The 21,360-nt window shown below is 32.6% G+C and overlaps 1 protein-coding gene across 1 annotated transcript; it reads right to left on the bottom strand.

Annotated features, from left to right (window-relative positions):
* Positions 1-231: 231 nt before the first annotated feature.
* LOC149483168 (putative inorganic phosphate cotransporter) lies at positions 232-12,954 on the bottom strand. Its single transcript, XM_089702152.1, has 11 exons — positions 12,877-12,954; positions 11,610-11,899; positions 8,381-8,560; positions 7,866-8,004; positions 6,040-6,257; positions 4,540-4,689; positions 3,827-3,959; positions 2,914-3,032; positions 1,800-1,919; positions 724-847; positions 232-330 (listed from the first exon to the last, which is right to left on the bottom strand). The coding sequence occupies exons 1-11, from the start codon at positions 12,929-12,931 to the stop codon at positions 272-274; spliced, it is 1,587 nt and encodes a 528-aa protein (XP_089558278.1). The 5' UTR covers positions 12,932-12,954; the 3' UTR covers positions 232-271.
* Positions 12,955-21,360: the final 8,406 nt, after the last annotated feature.

Raw genomic sequence — 21,360 nt, 5'->3', positions numbered from 1 at the left:
TCTGTATCGATTAATTCATTTTAATCGATGTTTTTAAGCAGGTTACCACCCTATGAAGATAAAATTGATAGACGTCAAATGTTGCCTATTAAATTGGCTCTACCATAGGCATATTCTGTGTTACAAAAACTATCAGTCAAATAAATTTCATTTGGTTATCAAAAGTACTAAGTTTTATATTAACATAACTGTTTATACAAAATTATAGGCGCAAGGGTAAAATGAAACAAGTTAAATATGTACAGAAATATATTTTACTAATTACTTAAATCTAATTAACTAAAGTTTTCAGTCCTTCCTTTTCTGTTTGCAGTTTAATTTCTTCCGGTTCTGTAAAGAATAACTTGGATTGTAAAAAAAATATAAAATAATATTATTGGACCGTCTTGGTCAACGAGAATATAGAGATGCGTAGGATGTTTATGTCAAATTGAATTGTATAAAAATACTACTACTATTTCTAAGTAGGTATATGAAAACTCGTAATCATAATAATTGGGAAAAATACTATTTTTTACCCGCTCCTTGCTCAGCCTCTCAACAAATATTACAACAACAAACCCTTTGTCTTCTCCCGCAGCTTACTCTATTTCTGTTCAAACTTTTATCAAAATCGGTTTAGTATGAAAAAGAAGTTAACATTCTTATAGATAAAAGTTTATCACGCATACATAATATACCTACTTATTAATATAAATAAGGATTTGTATATTTTCAATATACCTTTATGGTGGTCATCATTCCATGGTTGTACGTCAGCTGATGAAAATAAGAAAAATATCGTATTGCCAAACAAGTTGAAACCGGCCATGATAAACATCATCATCCTCCATTGAACTGCGTCTGTCTGTGAACATAAAATAAATAATAATTAAATAAAAATTCAAAAATCAATTCTTTTTTTTCACAATTTTTTATATAAGTTCACATTAGTTTTAAATCCCTGGCTAACCCACTAAGAAAATAGTTTTAAGAATCTTGATAATTATGTACCTACTATAAACTGAAAATATTATTGAAAAACAGTCTATGTAATAATTAGAAATAATGGAGCTTCCTCACGAGGGAGTGTTTTCAAAATTGGTTCAGTAGTTTTGGACCTTATTAAGTAATAGACTAACTGGTGCAGTCGCCTTTAACTGGATTAGGTTAGGTTACAAAATTTATCATAAAGGATTTAAGTACCTATGTAGCTTTCAACTGGAGAATGCATTTTTGAAATAGATTATGGCGAAACTTTAAGCTCCCAACCTTAAAATATCTAATATCCTCTTAATTATATTAATAAAATAAAATAAAAATCGTTTATTTGGAAACAATACATAAATACAAAACAATTTAGACACGACGATCGCCTCAACTAGGAATATACCTGTGCTAGAAACGATCGTCGCCTTCCTCTCCAGACTTAGCCAGTATTATTTAGTTAACTTATATACTAGTAGTTACATATTTTTATAAAGTATAGAATAATTAGGAACAAATTGAATAATTTTAAATAAGGTTAATAATAACATTGTAACTATATTCTTTCTTTTATTTCTTTTTTGCGCTATCCTTATTCTTCTCACATTTCCTTGCCTGGCAGAGATTGATGTGTAGCAATAAGGCCGCCTTTTGTGCAAAATTTTTGTACCTTATTTGTTTGTACTACATTTCCTATATTATTTTGTGCAATAAATCAAACATTTCGGGCATGCAGTTTGCTGTTTGTGTGTGTGTGTGTGTGTGTGTGTGTGCGTGTGTGTAAGTGTGGTATTAGTTTAGATTAATAAAAATGTAATCATCAATCAACTTACCACATCTTTTACTATAAAGGAGATAAAAGTAGATAGCACCAACACGAATCCGTTGCCCATCCCGTTTCCTATCGCCATCAGAACACCACTGTAGTTTGGGGATAGATCTATGTAATTTACCTGGAAACGTTTAATAATAGATAATAATTAGGTTTGTGTAATTTTAGCTTTAGCTTAAAGTATTTTTTTATTATTACTAGCGGTCCGCCCCGGCTTCGCCCGTGGTACATGTTTACGTTTTCTCTACATAAGAACCATCCTCGTACTTCAAGGAATATAATAAAAAAAGAATTATCGAAATCTGTTCAGCCGTTCTCGAGTTATGCGCTTACCAACACATTTTGCGATTCATTTTTATATATAAGACTAGCGGTCCGCCCCGGCTTCGCCCGTGGTACATATTTACGTTTTCTCTACATAAGAACCATCCTCGTACTTCAAGGAATATAATAAAAAAAGAATTATCGAAATCGGTTCAGCGGTTCTCGAGTTATGCGCTTACCAACACATTTTGCGATTCATTTTTATAAGATGTTTCCTAAAAATGTCATCAGAGAAATTGTTTAGGTATACTAGAAAATTCATAAGTATGTACCTACTTAATTTTTACGTATCATCATGAAAAGTCAATCTTGAAAAGTTGTGATATTATTTGGTAACCATTGTTATATTTGCAATCAAATCATTGTAACTTCCAATCATCCATATAACATAAGATAACTAGATTTCACATTAACCCAGTAATTCGGATCATGGAAGAAACTTTACTAATTTTAAATCGATATCTTATCAAACCTTCTTGCTTGTTTATTGTCATTCAACTTTTTATTTTATTTATTTAGAGTTTGAACGCTTTCGCCACGCAAATGCACTTTTTTATTCTCAATTTCATCAAGTTCTTTTTGTTTATCATATTGAATTAATTATCTATAATATAAATATGAATCGCAAAATGTGTTGGTAAGCGCATAACTCGAGAACGGGTGGACCGATTTCGATAATTCTTTTTTTATTATATACCTTGAAGTACCAGGATGGTTCTTATGTAGAGAAAACATAAATATGTACCACGGGCGAAGCCGGGGCGGACCGCTAGTTCATAATATAAACTTACCACCCATCCGCTATGCACAGCAGCATGGCTTCCCACGGCGGTCACAAAGCATATAACAGCAACTGTTACATTGGTTGTATATGATACTAGACCTAGGCATATCGCTGGAACTACTGAACCTGAAAAAATTAAAATATATATGTAAGATATTTGTAAAGACAACACATATAAATTTATTTAAAGAATAGAAAATATTTCACCGCGAGGCGGGACTCGAACCCGGATCCTTTCGCGCCAAACCGGGGCGGATGCTTGACCAACTCAGCCACTCGTGAGTCGTGACCCGCCATGGCGCCAGAGCGATCGAATTTATTCTATTCTCTCAGTTTTATGTGTCTAAGGGACTAAGTTTATATTTATAAAGAATTTGAATGCCATAAAACCAAAAATATCAAAATCAAGACAACACATACTTTTGCTTTTATAATACGACTTCTTCCAATTTTTTCAACTTTTGTGACAAAAGAAGACAAAACGGCTAATTAAAGATTTTTAAAAGGTTGTGTTTAATAGTATCGTATCACGACTCTAGTAATAATAAGAAATGTCATTCATAATAAAAAAAAGACGTGTGGCACTCGGGGACTGCCGCGGTAAAGCTATTGCATAGCATGCCTCACGCTCCCCACACCTCCGAGCCCGTCGGAGTGGGGAGCGTGAGGTTTTTTCGTTACGAAATTTCTCGATTCGGTCCCCGCGCTCAAGGCCCGCGATAGAAGCTATGCAATAGCTTAATAATTCAATATTAATTTTGATCATTTCTTTTAAAAATGCATTGATAAATAATTATAGATACAGAATTAACGCTATAATCTAGCGTGGGTAGGTATATGTTTTTGAATGAATGTCCTAAATATATTTATTTACAGTAGTAATAGTGCATTATAAAAAAGATATAGTTAAAAAAACTTACCGATACTATTTGAAAAGCGCCTCGCATTCTTCATGCTTATTAAATTTCTATTTATTAAAAAGTCACTCAAAAATCCAAAGAAGATACAAGAGAAAAATGCGAACACATACGGTAGAGATGAGAATAAACCACTCTGAAAGAAAAAAAATTGGGTACTTAAAAATTTTGCAAATATTTTATTTTAAACCAAAATTGAAGACTTCCAAATTTCATTCAAAATCTTGGAACGTATTTTATAGGTACTACAAAATAAATGACGAAACACAACGATTATCGCAAAAACATAAAAAATGTTTTTTGTTTAATTAAAGTTTAGTATATGAATTTCGGTAGCGGTAATTTCTATATTATAATATTATAAAGTTTGTCAAAACCTAAATTCCATTGAATATTTTGTCTAATAATACCAAAATATTATTAGACAAAATATTCAAGGTTATAATTATATTTTATATTTATTTATTATTCATTCTATTTTAGTTAAAATCAAAATTTTAAGTTTGTAATGCACCACCACCATAAATGTAATCCTTTTAAATTTTCAGGTTGTCTGGCAGAAATCGCTTAAAGCGATAAGACCGCCCTCTGTACATGTTGTTAGTTGTATGGTTCTTAGTTTATAATCCTGTATTAAGTGTGCAATAAAGTATTTTTCATTCATTCATTCATTCAAAATACGCACTATATTAACATTAATTAGCATGAATACTTACATTTTTAATATTCACTTTCAATATCGCATACAAATATGTGGGTACTTGTATAAAGAAGAACACATACGTAGAAGCGCTACTTATGTGCGTGATAAACGTAGCCCATGTGTGTTTTGATGTCATGATCGCTTTCCATGGCACTCTTGGTTGCTGTAAATATAGAAGACTGTTTTAGTCACCGCGCAATGTAATGCAATGTAATATCACTTTGATGATTACCTCAATTTTTAGTGGAAGTGCTTAAAAATATTTAAATTTAACAATGTACAAAAGGCGGCCTTATCGCTGGTATCGATATCTACCAGGCAACCCAGAAATGACGAAGAAATAAATCATGATACCTAGTGCATAATAATTGGTGATGATGATGATTTTATTTAAACTGTCTTTCTGCCCGCTGCTTTGCCCGCTTGTCTACAACTTAACAATTATTAATTAATGTCCTAGAAAATTATTAGGAAAAAACTCTATGTTTAAAAAAAAAACTTAATAAAATATTTTGCGTAGTTCTAATGATTTGAATATATAATATATATAGGGACAGATAGAAGGGACTTTTTAAAGGGACTATTTTCTACTGTGTAGTGATAAACTATTGTAGTAAAATAAATATAGTGATAATATTATAGTGACTTGTTTAATTATCGATACAAAATTACTAAAGACAGCAATTATGTCCAATTAAGAAACAAATACAATAGGTATCCTCTCTTGGGATTATCCTAGATTACGAATCTAGATTATTTGTCGCTTAATTAATGTCGTTAGTGATTTATTATAAACCGATTAATTACTTATAATGAAGTAATAAATCTGTTGAGAAATAATTTATAAATGTAAGTTATAGAATTAAATCGATAGACGGAAAAAGTTAGTTTGCGGTGACTCAGTTGTAAGAATTTCCACAATATTCTAATAGCTACTGTTCAAATAGTTATACTCTGTCCATTATGTTATTTGCTTTTTGACAGCTTCACGCCTATGAAGGATTGTATTGTCTATGTTAAAATGTCATACAAATAATTATCGTTCTTCATGGACAGGTCCCGCCCACTTAGTGATGTCTACACAGAATTATTCAATGATGGGTCGATAGATTATAATAATCGATAGAAATACTCTGTAAAATATATCCGATACAGAAAAACTCTTCTATTATGTTATATAATTTAAACGTAAAGACAACCAAATTGTAAGATAGAAACCAATAAATAATAAAATATTAAGTAGTTTAGTTTAGTTTTAACATACAATGCATAGATATGTGGTCTTATTATTACATATCTTATTAGTACGTTTACGTTGTAATTATTATTTACGAACCTGATTCGATTTATGATAATATTTTGAATTTATAATTGAAATGGTACTTATCACAATCGATAATCTTTTGAACATCTTACATCACTTCTGGTATCACCCGTCGATCTGTCAAAAAGCAATTCTTATAGTGGACAGACTATAGGTGAATCTAACAATTTAAATCCGAACATCACTTACCGTATGTGTTCCTTCCCCAGAAGCTCCAATAATATAATCCTTTTCAGCCTGTGATATCGTCTTATGATCATCAGGTGTGGCAGCACCAAATACGGTGACCAAAACAAAACCAACCAGGCAAAAAATACCAACTCCCCAGAACGGTGATGGCCAGCCCAGACTACTGGTAGCGAGGACACCACTGAATTGGAAACCTACGACTGTACCGAAGCCTGATCCTGTTGAAATGCAACATATTTGAATAAGCATTTATGAGAATATGTTCATAGACTAAAAAAGCTAATTGGTAGAAAGAAAGGTTAACGCGTTGTGTTAAAAGATCCACAGCAGAATTCGTCTTGTGGCTTTATTGAAAACGCTTATAACGCCTTGTGGCAATGTAAATATTATGCCATCACGCGTTTTGCGCAGATTAAAAAAAATCAAATCATCGTGCAAAAGCATTTATGTTAACATAGATACTTCGATCTTTTCCTTCTTTCTTATCTACAAATTAATAACTAGCAATACTTTATAATTCAGTTTTAATTTGATTAGAAATCCTCATTCTGAAATTAGTAAGCATTTGACGGTGCATAATTACATTAAACGAACGAATGCTCATTCTAACCCCACAATGTCAAATATTTTAGTCTAAACATAGAGCATTCTTTCGTTCTTAAAGCGCGTCACACACGGTGAAGATACTATCATATTTTATCTTAAGATACTGTTATATTTTATATTACAGTATCTTAACGCATCCGGTATCAGCGTTCGGACCATCATTTTTCTTTTTGTCATTGCGTACTAAGACCCCTGTAGAACCGCCATCCTGTTACAAATGACGCGAAATTTTGTGGGTAATATATAGGTAATATAACAGTATCTTAAGATAAAATATTATAGTATCTTCACCGTGTGTGACGCGCTTAATGCATTCGAAAGTATTCAACACTGAACAGTACAAAATTTCGTTTACACTAAAAGCTCACGAAAGATTGCTCTTGCTCTAGCTCTACGTTCGTTTGATGAAAATGCACTGCGTAGCAAATAACGCAGAACAATTTTACAAAACTTTTTGCTGCAAGATTATAAGACTTCAGCAAATTATTCTAGGTCTTGGACAGAGGAAGCAATTAATTACTTTGTTTTTGCCGTGAAATTAAACTTTCCTTTACTATTATTTGAATAAACTGTAGCAAAGCGAGCTCAGAAATGTTTTATTACAACACCGCTGCGAAATTCTTATTTATTTTAACGCAAAAGATAAATCAACAAATTACAAATAAAGAAGTAGTTTATTGTATGCCTTTGTGAATTCTCGTTCTACTTGTTCTATTTTTAGTCGTTATTTTAAAATGCTTTTTATTTCAAACTTTGTTGGTATTTGAAAAATATCAACTGAAGATAAAGAATATACTTAGTTACTCCCTCGTTACAGCTCGAGGTTATGAACTTGTAATTATTATTTGTTTCCTATTTATTGTATACTTCTTGTGCATGCTATTGTTTTTAATTATTCGGTATCACACGCAAGGCACATGACACAAAGGACCACTTATAAAGTTATGTGTAAATGTTAAAATCAACGAATGGTTTAATAAACTGTTGATACTTGCTTAATTTGTTAATCAATATGCATAATAATACTATACGATAAGCTATTGTCCGACTGAATTATTAAAAATTTATTTTAAAGAGATTTCTCTTAAATTAACGAATTCTTATTCTGTTTCATAACTTCCAACGCGATGCTGCCATTCATCAAAATCAATTCTATATTTTTGGCGTATTTAATCAACCAACATCCAAACCATTAATAACAGATAATATATTCAATATACCTGTAAAGACGTAGCTACTGAGCGTTCCTCGTTCACTCAGAGGCACCCAATTTGCCAATATTGTATGTAAGCTCGGAAGCAATCCCCCTTGAGATAATCCTTGCAATATACGACAAAAGCAGAGAGCCTTCCAACCGCCCTGGGAATCATTTGATTATAGTATAATAGATATACATATATACATAATATATGTATACGTGATACATAGTACATAATATGGTGATGAACGAGGAATAGTAAACATTGAATATGTAACAAAACTTATACGACACATTTTGTAAACTAATAGAAAATGTGAGAGCATTAATAGGTTAAAATTTTAGTTTTGTATAGGTTTTCATAATGAACCTTAGTTTAATTGTTCAGTGGAAATTATTTCATACGAATTGTACACTATAGTTTAGAGCGTAACGTTTTCAAGCCGAGTTTTCGCAGCATAAGATCACTCTCATCTAACTTGCATGAATAGTTTAGAGTTAGAATATAGTATAAGTAATAATTAACTTCAAACTCACCCACGCCACGACCCACGGTGACAGAATAGACACAATTCCATTAACAAGCATGGCCGTTTGGAGTTGGATCTTCCCACCCCATCGCTGGCAGATGGGACCACTCAGGAACGTCATGATGGCGTATCCAACGAAAAAGGAGCTGAGGACCATTTCCTGGGTTGGCTTCGACCAGTGGTATTGCTGTAAAGTATTTAGAGCATGATGACTTTGTTGCTGATCCATATATTTAAGGAGACAGGAAAAAATATGTTTCATATCGATCTCTTTATTTGAGATCTTTATCATATTTCTTCTCTAATACCTCTTGGTCAGCTCGTCATGAAGTGGTTTTGAATTAGTAGCTACGTTTCGGTGATTGTTTATTTATTCATCAATTATATTAACATAATTAAAGCACTTCTATTTGACCCAAGAAAAAAATAAATAAATTAAGTATTAGTAATTAAATTTTAAGCTAAGAAATAGTGTAATTTTTTTATATATTGAAAACAGCTTTAAGTATATGTAAACTATCTGTATCAACTTGTGGATTGGAAATAAACGGGCTTTTTATTTTATTTATTTTTATTATTTTTATTTGACCCAACATAATGTTTTCCTGCCTTCAAATAGTTTTCTTTATTAACCCATTGAGCCCCAAGCGGCCCGATCGGTCCCAGACACAATAGATTTTCTATTGTGTCTGTGGTTCCAGGGCTTGAGTTATTGAATATAAGTAAATATTATTGTCGCTAATTTCACAAGTTTCTCCTGACAATAACAAATACAACAAAAAAAAGTTGGCGAAATCATTCCATCTGCTCACGCGTGATGCCGTGACCAAGGGAAATAGGGATTCATTTTTATTTATAGAGATCTTACATTTATGTACTGTTTTGGTATATTTGGTTTCCTTAAGCCTAAGATTGTTATTAATGTTAGCGCTGTAGGAGTTGTTATTATTATAGCTCCCTTGATGCTCTGAATAGCGTCTGTTATAACCTGGATTAGATTTAGGAGACTAATAAATGTTAAATTTGACTCTGCTATGTTAGTGGTTGATTTGAATTAAGTTTATAGGATACTAGCGGTCCGCCCCGGCTTTGCCCGTGGTACATATTTACGTTTTCTCTACATAAGAACCATCCTCGTACTTCAAGGAATATAATAAAAAAAGAATTATCGAAATCGGTTCAGCCGTTCTCGAGTTATGCGCTTACCAACACATTTTGCGATTCATTTTTATATATAAAGATTATAATTATTACAAAACTGGCGACATTGTGACCTAGGTAACTTTCAGCATTAGGTTTTATTTTTAACGTAACCTAGACGTATATATTTTAAAATTAAAGTTAATTTCAAATATTGGCATGGTGATCATTTCTGTTGACATACTAGACCCCTATCAAAATAAATTTACATATTATAATGGGATTAATGAAGAATAATGTTACCATTTCAGTTCAATTATTATTAATTGAATTAATTTTGTGGCTGTTTGAATACATCTCTTGTTTAATTCGCTAATGGACGTATGGAAATGAGATAGGGTTGCCACCCACTAATTTTAAAGTCATTATCAAACCCGGAAGTTATAAATCTTGTGACTCAGACACCCAACATTGAAGATTTATATATTTTTTTCTTTATTCTTACTCGTTAATGGAGGAATAATTGAGTTGGGGTTGACACGTCCTAATTTCAAAATTATTACCATAAAGTATATATTTTGTACCTACTTGTAGAGAGTAAATTGTCATCACATACATAATATTTTAGTTTTTTTAGTTAATTTTCATGTACATAGATTATCTTTATTGCAAATTTATAGAATATCATCATCTAATTATACGGCGCTGGGGCAAAATGAGCTACTGTAATTATGTAAGAAATTTAGCTCCAATCGGTAAATCAGATACAAAATCTCTCATAGGTAAATATAACAAAAAATATTGGAGACGTTTTGCATAAGTATCAAGGAAAACACGAAAGCAGGTACATATTCTCATTATTACAAGATCACTTCGATCTACAAAACTACAAAGAACCAGCCCTACCTTACTATACAATACACTCAAGGGATGGGCCAAACGGTTCATTGAATTTACTGTTTATTGTGGTCCGTGGTATCCAAATACGTGTATATTTACCAAGCTATTAATGATCACACAACACATAACACGTACCACGGCTTAGGCTTTCATTTACCACATGGTAACAACATGAACTAGCATTAAAACAATATCTGGTTTTAATAGATTAAATCAGTATCAAATTACATATGGTTAGGGAGCCAGGTGCAAATTTGGTTCACTATTTCCTCTCAAGAGATAATTCGTCAGACGCATGAGAGTATAGTATTATAAAGCCTCGTGAACGTCAGCTGGCGCTCGGTTGGGGGGGTGAGCGGTTGTAGCCTCCCACGCACATAGGAAAAAAAATACATTCATTCATTCATTTCCTCTCAGCTAAAAATTTGTCAAATTGTAGCTAACCCAATATCTCAACGAAAAAAAATAGTCAGCTGGTTACAACATGGTGTATTATACGTCAGCTGGTGTCTCGAACATGAAAGTTAAATTTAAAGAAAAATTTATTTTCCGTTATTTCCTCTCAAACAAAAATTTACCTGATGATAGCTTATATGTAACTGTGGATAAATATATATGTCAGCTGGCTGTATCTTGGTGGAAAAACCGTCAGCTGATACGGGAGGCTACAACCGCTCTTCCCCCCAACCGAGCTCCAGCTGACGTTCACGAGGCTTCATAATACTATACTTTGATGCATTTTACTAATTACCGCTTGAGAGGAACTTGGTCATAAAATCTGCTGCTGGCTCCCGGACCAATATGAATTTCGTTTAAAATTGTTGGAGATATTTTGCAGGTACTTATTGTCAAATAACTTTTTCGTTTTTAGATTGGCACAAATATTTCTACCTATGTATTTTAACTGACAATTAGGCCTGAAACCTTAAGTTTCTGCTGGACTTGACTATTGAAATAATAAAAAAGGCAATAATGAACGATGGCAATGCAGACAAGAACCTTTTTAACTATCGCCAAAATCTCAGTTACTTGAACATAATTACTACGAAAGTGATGTTGCTTTACATTTCAAATTCTGTAGTCCATCTACCGCTTTGCTAAATCGCTCTATTGTTGTAATTTTACATTATTTTTTATACCTCTGAACTATTGAATCCATGAATTCTATATCAAGTTAAATTAAAAGTCATACATACCTGATAAATATTCCAAATGCCGTCATCAGTAACACTAACATTAGATACACTATCGTTAGCTGCATCTATTTTATTTACTATTGTGCTATTTAATAATTCAGCAATATCAGTGTGATTTACAGTAGAATTTAGTGCTAATTTTGTTGTTGAATCGGCATCATTCGTCATGGCTACTATAGTGACACCAAGGTGGCTTCTAGCTATGTAACCGATGGAATATGCTGTGAAAATGATTAAGGCTTGCACGTGTCTCACTCCGAATCCATATTTAGGCGGGTCTGGTTTCTTTTCTGGAAGGAAAGATATTATTTGCATCTATGATTATTATTTTATAGGTATTGTGGAGTCAATCTCCGACTTAGGTAGGGTAGGTCTATAAAATTAGTAAGGAAGTCATGATTACCTGGAAGGTACTAATTTTAGGCTTACTAATTTTATAAATGCGAAAACGTAATAGTGGGTTCAAACTTCTTCTTCTCCATAGATACTGCTTTCCGAATCGGTGGTAAATGTTAAAAATACTTATGTAATGACGATTCGAAAGTGCTACTAAATAGTAGTCTAATTGAATAAATGAATGTTTGAGTTTGAGTTTGAGTTTGAAACGCTTGCGTTCAGTGATATTCAACGAGCACAAGAACGAGCACAAGCATGTTGTTTGTGCATGCACCCGTGTTTGTTTGTTTGTACCGTAAGCGCACGGGGTGCTTGCCGGGTTACTTGCCGGGCTGCTTGCCAGGCCTCTGAACGTACCATAATAATTATTTTATGTATTTCTTTCACAATAGAACGATTTTCTATAGTACCTTTTATGTCTGAAGATAGTGAAAAGTAGAGAGTGACATTAGGCTACTTTTTACCGCGGTGAAATACCTCATTTTCATGGAAATTTCCTACTCAGGTAAAGCTGGAAGTCTGATTTCAAATTAAAAAGTCAAAGAATGCTGATTTATTATTTTAGAATAAAAAATTTAGCGGTACATTTAATAAGTTCTGTTAATTGAACGAAAACTATAGAACAATAATACAAAAATGAAGCAATCACCTTATTGAGAAATGAACAACATCACAATATAATACACCAGGGAGCTATCTGGCTTTATTATACAACCTATTATAATTATTCTTTTTTTATATAATATTGTTATTAAATACACGATAGGATAATGCAATCAAAGTATTTTTATTTTTACTGGCATAGATCCAACTAACTTGTGTCCTTCTAAATCTTACACAAAACTCACACCAAAAACATTAAACAACTTACCGAAACCACTTTCGAATTCCTTAGTAGGAATTTTTGTATATTCCTTTTCAACCATTTTCACTTAATAGACGATGAGCCATAAAAATCCAAATAAGAAATATTTAAATGTCACTGATATTTATTATATTTCAACACAAACAATACGTATTTCGCTATATTTATTAAGACTACCTTAAAATTGTCGCGAAATCGGTTCAAAGATTATTAAATTTTACAGATGTGACAAGATAATGTGTTTAATTCATTATTTTAGGTCTATGTTAAATTAAACAACCGATTATTTAATATTATGAAAAATAAATGTTTATCCTACGAGAAAACCTCCTGTTATTAGAAACGAAAATATCAACATCAATATTTCACGCTTCATTAATTTTCTTAACGCAAGTAATTCAATATTGGAGATCCTACCAAAATAATAATCTCCAAGAATTTTGTTATTATATAAATGTTTGATCCTAAAATAATATTTCCGCTATTTTTGCTCACATATATATTATTTTGTAGCATTATTTATATTTTCCTTACCTATTTACTATGTAACATACTCAGTTGATCATTTAATATGTTAACACATGTCTTCAATAGTTTGTTTTGTTATTAGGTACCTACCTACCAAAAGAGTAGAAGAAATTGGATTCCTTATAAAACATCATGAGAAGTCACGCGTATAGGAAACGAGGAAGATTTCAATACCACCTCAGGATCTACGTTTCTCTTTTCCTATTTTTTACAAATTAAATGTAAAAAATATATTATATGTTTTAAAAATTAAAATATATTTTTATATTTTATTCCACATTGTCGTATCTACATTCTACATATTTCATAATCTATGAATTCAACTATCTAACTTAAATAAAGTTATCAATGAACTAACAACATCTTATAATATAATACCTTATATTAATAATTGCTGCCGTATATTTGTTTAATTTTCATCTAATACAACAGTTTGATGATAATAATTGTTATATTATTATGAAATTATAAAAATAAAAACAAATAAATAAAGATGGTATAATTTACTGCTTGAGAACTAGGGCCCCTTTTTAGAACTTGTACAAAAATACACACAAACAAGCTTACAAACTACAAAATTTATATTTTCCTAAAAATTGTAGAATTTTTGTTACTTTATAACAACAAATGTTTTTTTTTACAAACTGAAGCAGGTGACGTTCGTTCGTTCGTTATGAAAGAGCAAGCAAAGGGGCATGTGTGCTACCTGATGGTAGTCACCACCGCCCATATTTATGGGCGATAAGTATTTACTTGTAATACTAAGTGTTACAGGTGCTTTGCCGGCCTTTTAATGACATGTAGGTACTCTTTTTTCTTGAAGACCCCAATGTCGTAGTTGTTCGGGAACACCGTAGGTGGTAAATCGTTCCAAAGCTTCACCGTACGTGGAAATTGCGTGTGAAGCACCCACCATGGATGAATGAATAAATGAATGAAAGCAACACACCACATTGTATTGTACATACCAAATTAAAGAAATAACAAAAAATAAATCTATTCTTTTACTATTATAAAGCTCAAGAGTTTGTTTGTTTGAACGCGCTAATCTCAGGAACTACTGGTCCGATTTGAAAAATAAATTCAGTGTTAGATAGCCCATTTATCAAGGAAGGCTATAGGCTATATTCATCACACTATGACCGGAGCGGAGCAATGCGGGTGAAACCCTGGAGCACAGCTAGCTAAACATAAATTGCACAATAGGCGACTTACGGCTGCAGAGCCTTCTCTTCCAGGTAACCCAACCAATGAAAATTGTAACAAAGAACGAATACAAGTAGGTGTTGCATACTAAATCAATGAAGCAAAAATAATAATTTAGTAATACAAAGAAAGTAGAAATATACATAACCATCCAGATAGTGCGGATGGAACTGGTTTTTACGGCGGGTTGTCCGATGTTGGAACTATGCGGCTGGTGAAAGTATATAAGGTAGAGCAATTCTTTATTCTTTCCTTCTTGTCTATTTAAAATTCTACACATTAGCCGTATGTATTTTTATTTTGTTGAACTGTTAAAGTTCAATTTTTAGGATCACTTTTTTATCTGTCTGTCTGTCAAGACCATTTTTCTCATGAACACGTGGAGTTATCAATCTGAAAGTCTTATTGAACACGCAATTCTACGGTCCCTTGAAGCTGTAAAAAAATCGAACGTAAAAGCCAACGCAAGCCAAAATATACACCCGTTGCTGCAAATTTGTTCGCGTAAGAACCACTGGACAGTTCATTGATATAATAATAATATGTAGTTACATATTTTTTGTAAAATTAAATTGTTATAGTGACCTATCGAGTTTCTTGCCAGTTCTTCTCCATAGATACTTTCCGAATGGGTGGTTTATTTGAAAATAATATTATTTCATGACGATTCAAAAGTTCTTCTAGTAGAAGTCTAATTAAATAAATAAATGTTTGAGTTTTAGTTTGAATTTTCGCAATTTTCGCCATTCGCAAAGGTATCAAAACCTTCAGGGTACTTCCCGTGAATACAGAATCCTGAAATTTGGTACGAAGCAACCTCTAATAGCACAGATAAAGCAATATTTGTGAAAATTATAAATTTACAATAACAATAAATAAAAAAAGGCTTTGCGGAACCGTCGGTGCGCGATTCCGATACGCACTTGGCCGGTTTTTATAAATAGTAAAGCTTCAGGAAAATTAGTTTAATTGTTGCCGGATAAATCTCTTTGTAAATATAGATATCTATTTAGGTGTCTCCTATTTCCGTAAAAGATATTGTGAAATTTCATTAAAAATGGTGAAAGATTCACCTAAACTTTTTGCACACTTTGCAGCGGGTGTGCTCCCCGTGACCATGCTCGCTGCAGTGTGTGAATCTTCAGGAAAATAATAATAATATTAATAAATCGCGTTTAAAATCCGTTAAAATTCTTTAATTTCTAAATGTATAATACTCGCGTAAAATCAAACACTAGAAAATACTAACCTTTTCATTACTAAATTTATGTTTTCACTTGTTTCTTTCCTAAAAGTTTAGTTTAAGAAATGGTGATTTTTCAAAATATTAATAATACCCAAATCAATATATTACCTATAATACATTCAAAAAGTAACCTCAAATCTTCCTCAAATAAGTAGAAAGACAGTTCTTCAGAAAATTGATTCGCAAAGCGTTAACGGGGTTTGGGTAAAGTTGGCGTCGTGATGAACTTTCGCGGCCAGTGATGAAACTTGGATATTTTAAAAGACCAATATATTGTGAGCAAAAGCTATTATCGACAAAAATCTCGAAACGTATTAGGAACAGAGATATTTGATTATATTCATTTCATTACATCTGCTTCGTGCGCACGGAAGCCTCACAAACTTTGGAAAATTTAATCAAAAGTGACTTTGAAAATCCGGCGGCATCCAAAACTAATTTCTAATGAAGCTCTAAACATTAAGTTTGAGTTGAAAATAAGTAGTCTTGTTGCAAATAGTTAAACTAGCTTAACTATTGGGAAATCGCGTATTCTTCATGTCATCAAGTATTGTGCAATCGTTTACAAATCTAAAAGAATACATTTTTTCTCGCAGTATAATAACGACCACCTTAAAAAATAATCACTATAAACAATGTCGCTTTCTCTGTCCCTTTGTATGCTTAAATCTTTAAAACTACGCAACGGATTTTGATGTGTTTTTTTAATAGATAGACTCTATCTAAAACCTTCCTATTGAATTACTCTATGTGATAGAGTAATTCAATAGGAAAGCTTTAGTATATAATTTATTAGGTTTAAGACAAAGCGGACGAAGCCGTAGGCGGTAAGCTAGTGTTTTATTAAGAAACATTCCTAATTCCTTCGTGTTTCCTTAATTGATAAATTACTTATTTAATGGCTGATTTTTCAATCCTTGGTTAAAACTTATTTGTCGAATAATTTATAAAACTACCATTTTAAAACGTATTCTAATTGCCTGTATTTGACAGTTTACGTGACATTGGATAAGTTTTATCCAAGCATTGAAAAATCGGCCCCCATTCGAAAAGTTTTAAAGTAAGTATACCTACATAATATTTTAGAAATAAAAGACGTGACTGCTCTCTATAAAGTGTTCGAAATGTGGAATTAATAATATTATTATTGAATGAAATCTCGTTAAATATTTTTAAACTTCTAATTCGAATAGGAAATTAGGGCAGTAATTCTACACAATAATTTTAAATATTTTATTTAAATTTTAAACACACTACTAGGTTTAGGAAAACCCTGAGGGAGGCCTTTGTCCAGCAGTAGATGTCCCACGGATGAAACAACAACAACAACTAGGTTTCACAATATTTACGTAAGAGGAATAAATTTTAGTTGGTTTCAAGTTTCAACTATCTCACTCACAGAATCCAGTGTGTGTACTGTGTACCTATTTTTTATAGTGGGGAAATCTTCCAAAGATACCCACTGCCCCCGGGGAAGAAGCCGTGGGTTATGTCGGATTCTTACCGACTAAAACCCCCACTGTGTTCCGTCAAGCCGCTTTAATGATGGGGCCGCGGGTATTGGTAGGAATTCTTCTTGCGACCGTGTACTGTGTACCTAACCAAACCACATTACATCGTGTGTTAAATCGTGTGCTGGCCTCTGATGCCACAATTCATATTTTTGCTAGAAGTACAAATTCTGTCCTAGACCTCTGTAGCACGTACTTGGTTGCATGTAGCCGCACATAATAATATGTAACTATATCCGCTTTGTCTTTTTTATGTATCGTCACAGAATACATAATAGTCGCTAAACGCTACAGAACGGACACTCTCCGCCTCCCGCCAAAACTAAACACTTACCTCACCCCGCGCGATCGTGATTAAAATGGGCCACATTTTTCTGCAAGGATATCGTCCTTCTCCTACGCAACGAAGATTGACAACATTAATCAAATTGACTTAAAGTAATTTTATTATTTTGGATTTGTGATTATCGTTTTTCGTAGAAAATGGTTAGATATTGTGCTGTTTACGGATGTATTTCATCAGAAAAACGCGAATTTTTTTTACGCTAGTCACAAATGTGCCAACCATAAAGCGTTAACACACACATTTGCAGTCTCTACAGTGTGACTGTCAAAACGATAATTTTGTATGGAGTGTCCGGGGTGTGGTATCGTTTCGAAATTGAAAGTTTTGATTCAATTACTGTAAGTTCTATGAATAATTCTGTTTAAATAAATAAATGAATTAATTAATTAACCAAACGAAATTAATAATAATTAATCAAAGATACGTTCAATTATTTTTCATAATATTCTTTGAATTAATATTTTGTCTTTGTTTTCTTTCCGACGATACCTAATTTTACATATAATTAATGTTAACGTGTCGAGTGAAGAATAGGTATTCTGAAAGGAAGTATCCCTTTTATATTTCACTAGCTGTTGCCCGTAGCTTCGCTTGCGTGGAAAAGATAAATTTTCATGGTATAAGTTTTCATCCCCTATTTTACCGCTTTAGGGGATGAATTTTCTAAAATCCTTTACGAAACGCCTACGTTATGACATCTACCTGCATACCAAATTTCAGCCCGATACGTCCAGTCACAGTATTACAATATTATATTGTAATAGGACCACAGGGTCCAGTGGTTTGGGCTGTGCGTTGATAGATCACTATATCAGTCACCTTTGAGTTTTATACATATACAGGCTGTCCCACTATTGGTATACTAAGCGCGTAAGGACAGTATTTTTTACGTACTCAGCGTATGCAAAACTATAACCTCCTTTGAGCTTAGTATACCAACAATGGGACATCTGTATATAGATGAGATACTACATTAACCTTATCTATACTACAATATTATAAAGCTGAAGATTTTGTTCGTTTGTTTGAACGCGCTAATCTCAGGAACTACTCGATTCGGACCGATTTGGAGTTAGATATCGAGGAATGTTATAGGATATTGAATATATCATAACGCTAAGACCAACAGGAGCGGAGCAATGAGGGTGAAACCGCGAGGCACAGCTAGTCTACAATATATAATCCGACAGCCGATATATTGGTTGTATTGTAATTGTACTACGAATAACCTTATTAATTATTTGTTATTTATGTTTCAGGTTCTCTGTATAGTAAACAAAACCAAGGACGGAAAGCTAGTCAAATTACACAAGATTAGACAATGGTATGTCGCAGAAATGTAGGCGTGGACAATAGCGTCTTCTCTTATCAGTAAAAAATCACCTCATAATGATACACGTACATCACAGGCAAACACGACTTACTGTATCAAACAATTATCTGCGTCATGTGGAAAATTACGATTCATCTGGTGTAAAACTAAACCAGAGTTAAAAGCGGTAAAGAATCTGGTAATACCATTCAAGAAAAGGTTGGTAGTGCCCGTCCGCTGTTGTGAAACTAACTTGACCTAACTCAAGCACAAACATTTATTTATTTTTGAAATGGTTGATTATACGAAATTCGACGAATACGTATTTACCAAGGATTGAAAAATCAGCCCTAAGTATTTTCTAATGATATTTAGCAAGTAATTAACACACAAAGGTCATTGACGTTCCTATTATGAGCTGATCGCATAGTACTATAGAACAATGGTTAAATTAATTGAATTGGTAAGTGGTGTGAACATTCTTGGGGAACAATTTGAGGCTTTGATATTACATTACGTGTGTTAAAGTCAGAATAGGGGTTGTTTATAATAGAAGGTCGTGGCTACCTACTTGACATCAATGGGTCTAATGTATTTTATATAATACTAGCGCTAGTGTTGCCTTTCGTGTATGTATTGTTCATTTAATATAGATCTATATGGCCCTTTACACCGTATGATTGAAGAGAATATTTTCGAAGATATTACAGATTTAAAAATTTCGGGATGTAAGTAGCGTTTGCGGCGGTATTAGCCGCCATTGCACCAGTGCGAAGCCGGGGCGGGTCGCTAGTATTATTATATTACGAAGTATAGGATTATTACCTACCTATTTATTTCGTCAGATGGATTAGTATTTTGAATTTAGCTTCTTTCCAATACTACACGCCTAATTAAAAATAATTGGACGATTTCTACATTGGTTTATTTTTTCTTATTTATTCATATATATGTATAGGATTTTATAGTAAAATTTCAAGGTTGCGTCACATCATGGAGTACGGCGACGAATTTGGTAACTTTGAATCTTGCAAAAGAAGTTTCACTTCTGACACGTGTGCTTTTTTATACTTTTCTATGTTATTAAATTATAGACTCCAATGTTTTAAAGTAAATATTTTCATAACCAAAATAGCCTTCGTTGTTAAAAATAAACGAATAAACCGAGTTTAGAGATAGTAAATTGCGTATGTTTGTTTTTCATTTTAGAGTCACGAGCCTGTAATTTATAACCGCTGTATACAAATATTGTTTGTTCCAATGTACGTTTAATTTTTTTAAAACAAACCAAATTTTAAATTGTGTAGATATAAACTTTAATGATTGCTTTTTATTTTTTTATTTGCATGCATAATGCATTATATTATAATTCATTATTCATATTCAATATAAACATTGTCGCGGAAGAATTCCAACGAATACCCGCGGCCATCATTAAAGCGGCTCGACGGAACACAGTGGGATTTTAGTCGGTGAGAATCCGACATAACCCACAGCTCCTTCCCCGGGGGCGTGGGTATCTTTGGAAGATTTCCCCACTTAAAAAAAGGTACTATAGAAACTTTAAAATTGTAAAAAGCTGGTTGCTATAATTGTTGTTTTAGATAAACTCTGTGAGAAAACAAAGTCGAATGTGTGTTTGTTTGTTTGCCCTTATAACCTACTACGGTAATTAGTTGGGTGGGGATATAGGCTACTTTTTAGGTTTTACTACAGTGAAATAACTTATTCCAGGAGGAATTTCCATATTCCACAGAACATACGGGCAAAGTCGTAGCCGGGAAGCTAGTTTTAAAATAAAAATGTACTCTAACTGCAACTTTAACTGAAGTGTGTGCTACAGATGTTGCAAATAGACAAAACCGCAGGCGAAAGTTAGTTAATAGTTCACAATTTTCAACAAAGTTATCCGTTTCTGACCCGTGGCTCGCTAACATTATTTTGCTGATGTAAAATAAATTTACAAGGGAATAATAATTACATATTATTATAATCAAATTATCATATTATTATCACCTTTGGGAATTCACCGTAGAAAAAAGTACCATTTGCCTATATTAATAAGCCACATAACATCAAAACACAGAAATCATATCCATTTGAGACGGAAAAAAGACAAGCAAGGAAACATACTTGGGTTTATAAAATCAGCAGTACATATAAGTAAGGATAGAACACGTATCATTAATTTTAATTTCATAGGACATTTGCAATAGTGAGTTTTTAAATTACTATTTCCGTGTCTACTTAGTTAAGTACCTACAAAATTTGAATAAAAGGAAAAATGATTTACGTTATATTTTAGCAACTGAATAAGTTCCATCTTCATAGCTCTAGGCAA

This window comes from Colias philodice, chromosome 13 (assembly GCF_061535455.1).
Source record: "Colias philodice isolate Cphi_HAF_F1 chromosome 13, ilColPhil1 Martin Lab GWU primary, whole genome shotgun sequence".
NCBI classification, from domain to species: Eukaryota; Metazoa; Arthropoda; class Insecta; order Lepidoptera; family Pieridae; genus Colias; species Colias philodice.
The sequence above is the reverse complement of the archived record's forward strand: the minus strand, read 5'-3'. Positions and strand labels throughout refer to the sequence as shown.